Source organism: Propithecus coquereli, unplaced genomic scaffold (assembly GCF_000956105.1).
Source record: "Propithecus coquereli isolate 6110/MARCELLA unplaced genomic scaffold, Pcoq_1.0 Scaffold164, whole genome shotgun sequence".
Taxonomy (NCBI): domain Eukaryota; kingdom Metazoa; phylum Chordata; class Mammalia; order Primates; family Indriidae; genus Propithecus; species Propithecus coquereli.
In genome coordinates this window covers 2,699,875-2,701,545 of record NW_012140969.1, presented here as the reverse complement: position 1 = coordinate 2,701,545, position 1,671 = coordinate 2,699,875, and the positions used below count along the sequence as shown (strand labels likewise).

General features: G+C 41.1%; 1 protein-coding gene across 1 annotated transcript in view; it reads right to left on the bottom strand.

Moving 5' to 3' along the window:
• Positions 1-1,671, bottom strand: part of ZNF433 (zinc finger protein 433) — a 169,727-nt gene that overhangs the window by 148,290 nt on the left and 19,766 nt on the right. Inside the window, exon 6 of the mRNA XM_012641247.1 lies at positions 23-145. Within this exon, the coding sequence (XP_012496701.1) occupies positions 23-145 (123 nt within the window). The remainder of the gene's footprint in view (positions 1-22; positions 146-1,671) is intronic.

Here is a 1,671-nt window from a genome sequence, read left to right as displayed (position 1 = left end):
GAATGTTGTCACACCCACCTACAGAGGCCAGGTTCCTCAAGGTTTCCTGCATCACATCTCTGTACAGATTCTTCTGAGAAGGATCCAGCAAAGCCCACTCCTGGGGGGTGAAGTTCACAGCCACATCCTCAAAGGTCACGGAGTCCTGAAACATCCCACATGGGTAGAGGAGGCTGGGTGAGACCCACAGCCCTGGGGACCTGTGCTCTGTTTTGCTAAGACGTGATGCTGTAGACTCCAAACATTTGTTCCATGACTTGGTCATGAGACTCTTAACTCTCCATCCATACTCACTTCCTCCCACACAGCAATTCTGATGCTAGAATGGAACTATTTGGTTATGCAACAGCAGAGTAGAAAAATGTGTCTTGTTGGTGAATCCAGGGAGAAAGATGTGTTGCCTGTGTCACCACTAATGTCCCCTTGTTCAGTGGAACTGTAGCACCTGTCATAACAAAGCCCTACTAGTTAGCGCACAGAAAAGTTAGCATTAGCAATCCTGAGACTTTGCGTCTTTGATAATGCTTATTCAGAAAGTTATCCTTTGATGGTATTTTGGACAATATCCCACCATCGTAACTACTAAGAGAGTTGGTAACTTACTGAAAGAGAAACCCATGAGCAGAATCTCTTGCGGGATAGAATACAGGGTAGAAAAACCCCCATTATGTTATTTGAATTGCTGAAGGCTCAGTGGGGACAAGGCTGACAGGTAAAGTGTCCACGGGCCTAGTCTTTACAAAAAACAAAATATGATTAATCAAAATTAAAAGATTTGTGCTTCAGAGGACATTATCAACAGAGGGAATAGGCAATACATGAAATCAGAGAAAATACTGGCAAATCGTGTGTCTGGCAAGGTCTTAATATTAAGAACTGATTTTAAAGCTCCTAAATTTCAACCATAAAAAAATAGCCAAACACCCCACATAAAAATTTTGGTGAAGATGTGAAGAGATTGTATCCATGTCACTGTCCAAAGGAATATAAAATGGCTCAATCCCTGTAATAAACAATATGGAGGTTCCTCAAAAATTAATGATAAAATTACCATCTATTTCAATAAGCCACTTCCCAGTATATTTATATTCAATTCAAAAGAATTGAAAGCAGAATCTTGAAGAAAGATATTTGAAAACCATTGTTCACACAAACGAGGTGGATCATCCCCAATGTCCACTGACGGAAGAATGGATAAACAAAATATGGCTATGCACATACATACGATGGGAAATAACTGAGTCTTACAAAATAACATCATGGTCCGTGCTACAACATGCAAAAAACGTCAGGACGCCAAACAGAAAAAGCCAGTGATAATAAGAAAAATGCAGTATCAGTCATCTTCGATAAATTGTGTAAAGTAATTAAACTAAAAAGTCAGGAAGTGGAATGGCAGCTGCCAATGGCTGAGAGGAAGGAGGGATGGGAAGGTGTGTTCAATGGGTATAAAATGCGATCGTTACAAGATGAAAAATTTCTGGAGATCAGTCACACAATAAAATGAGCATAGTTAACACTACTCACTATCTATACACTTAAAAAGACTTAAGTTGGTAAATTTTTTTTGGGGGGGGGGAGTCTCCCTCTGTTGCCAGGGCTAGAGTGCAGTGGCATCACCATAGCTCACTGCAACCTCCTGGGCTCAAGTGATCCTCCTGCCTCAGCCTC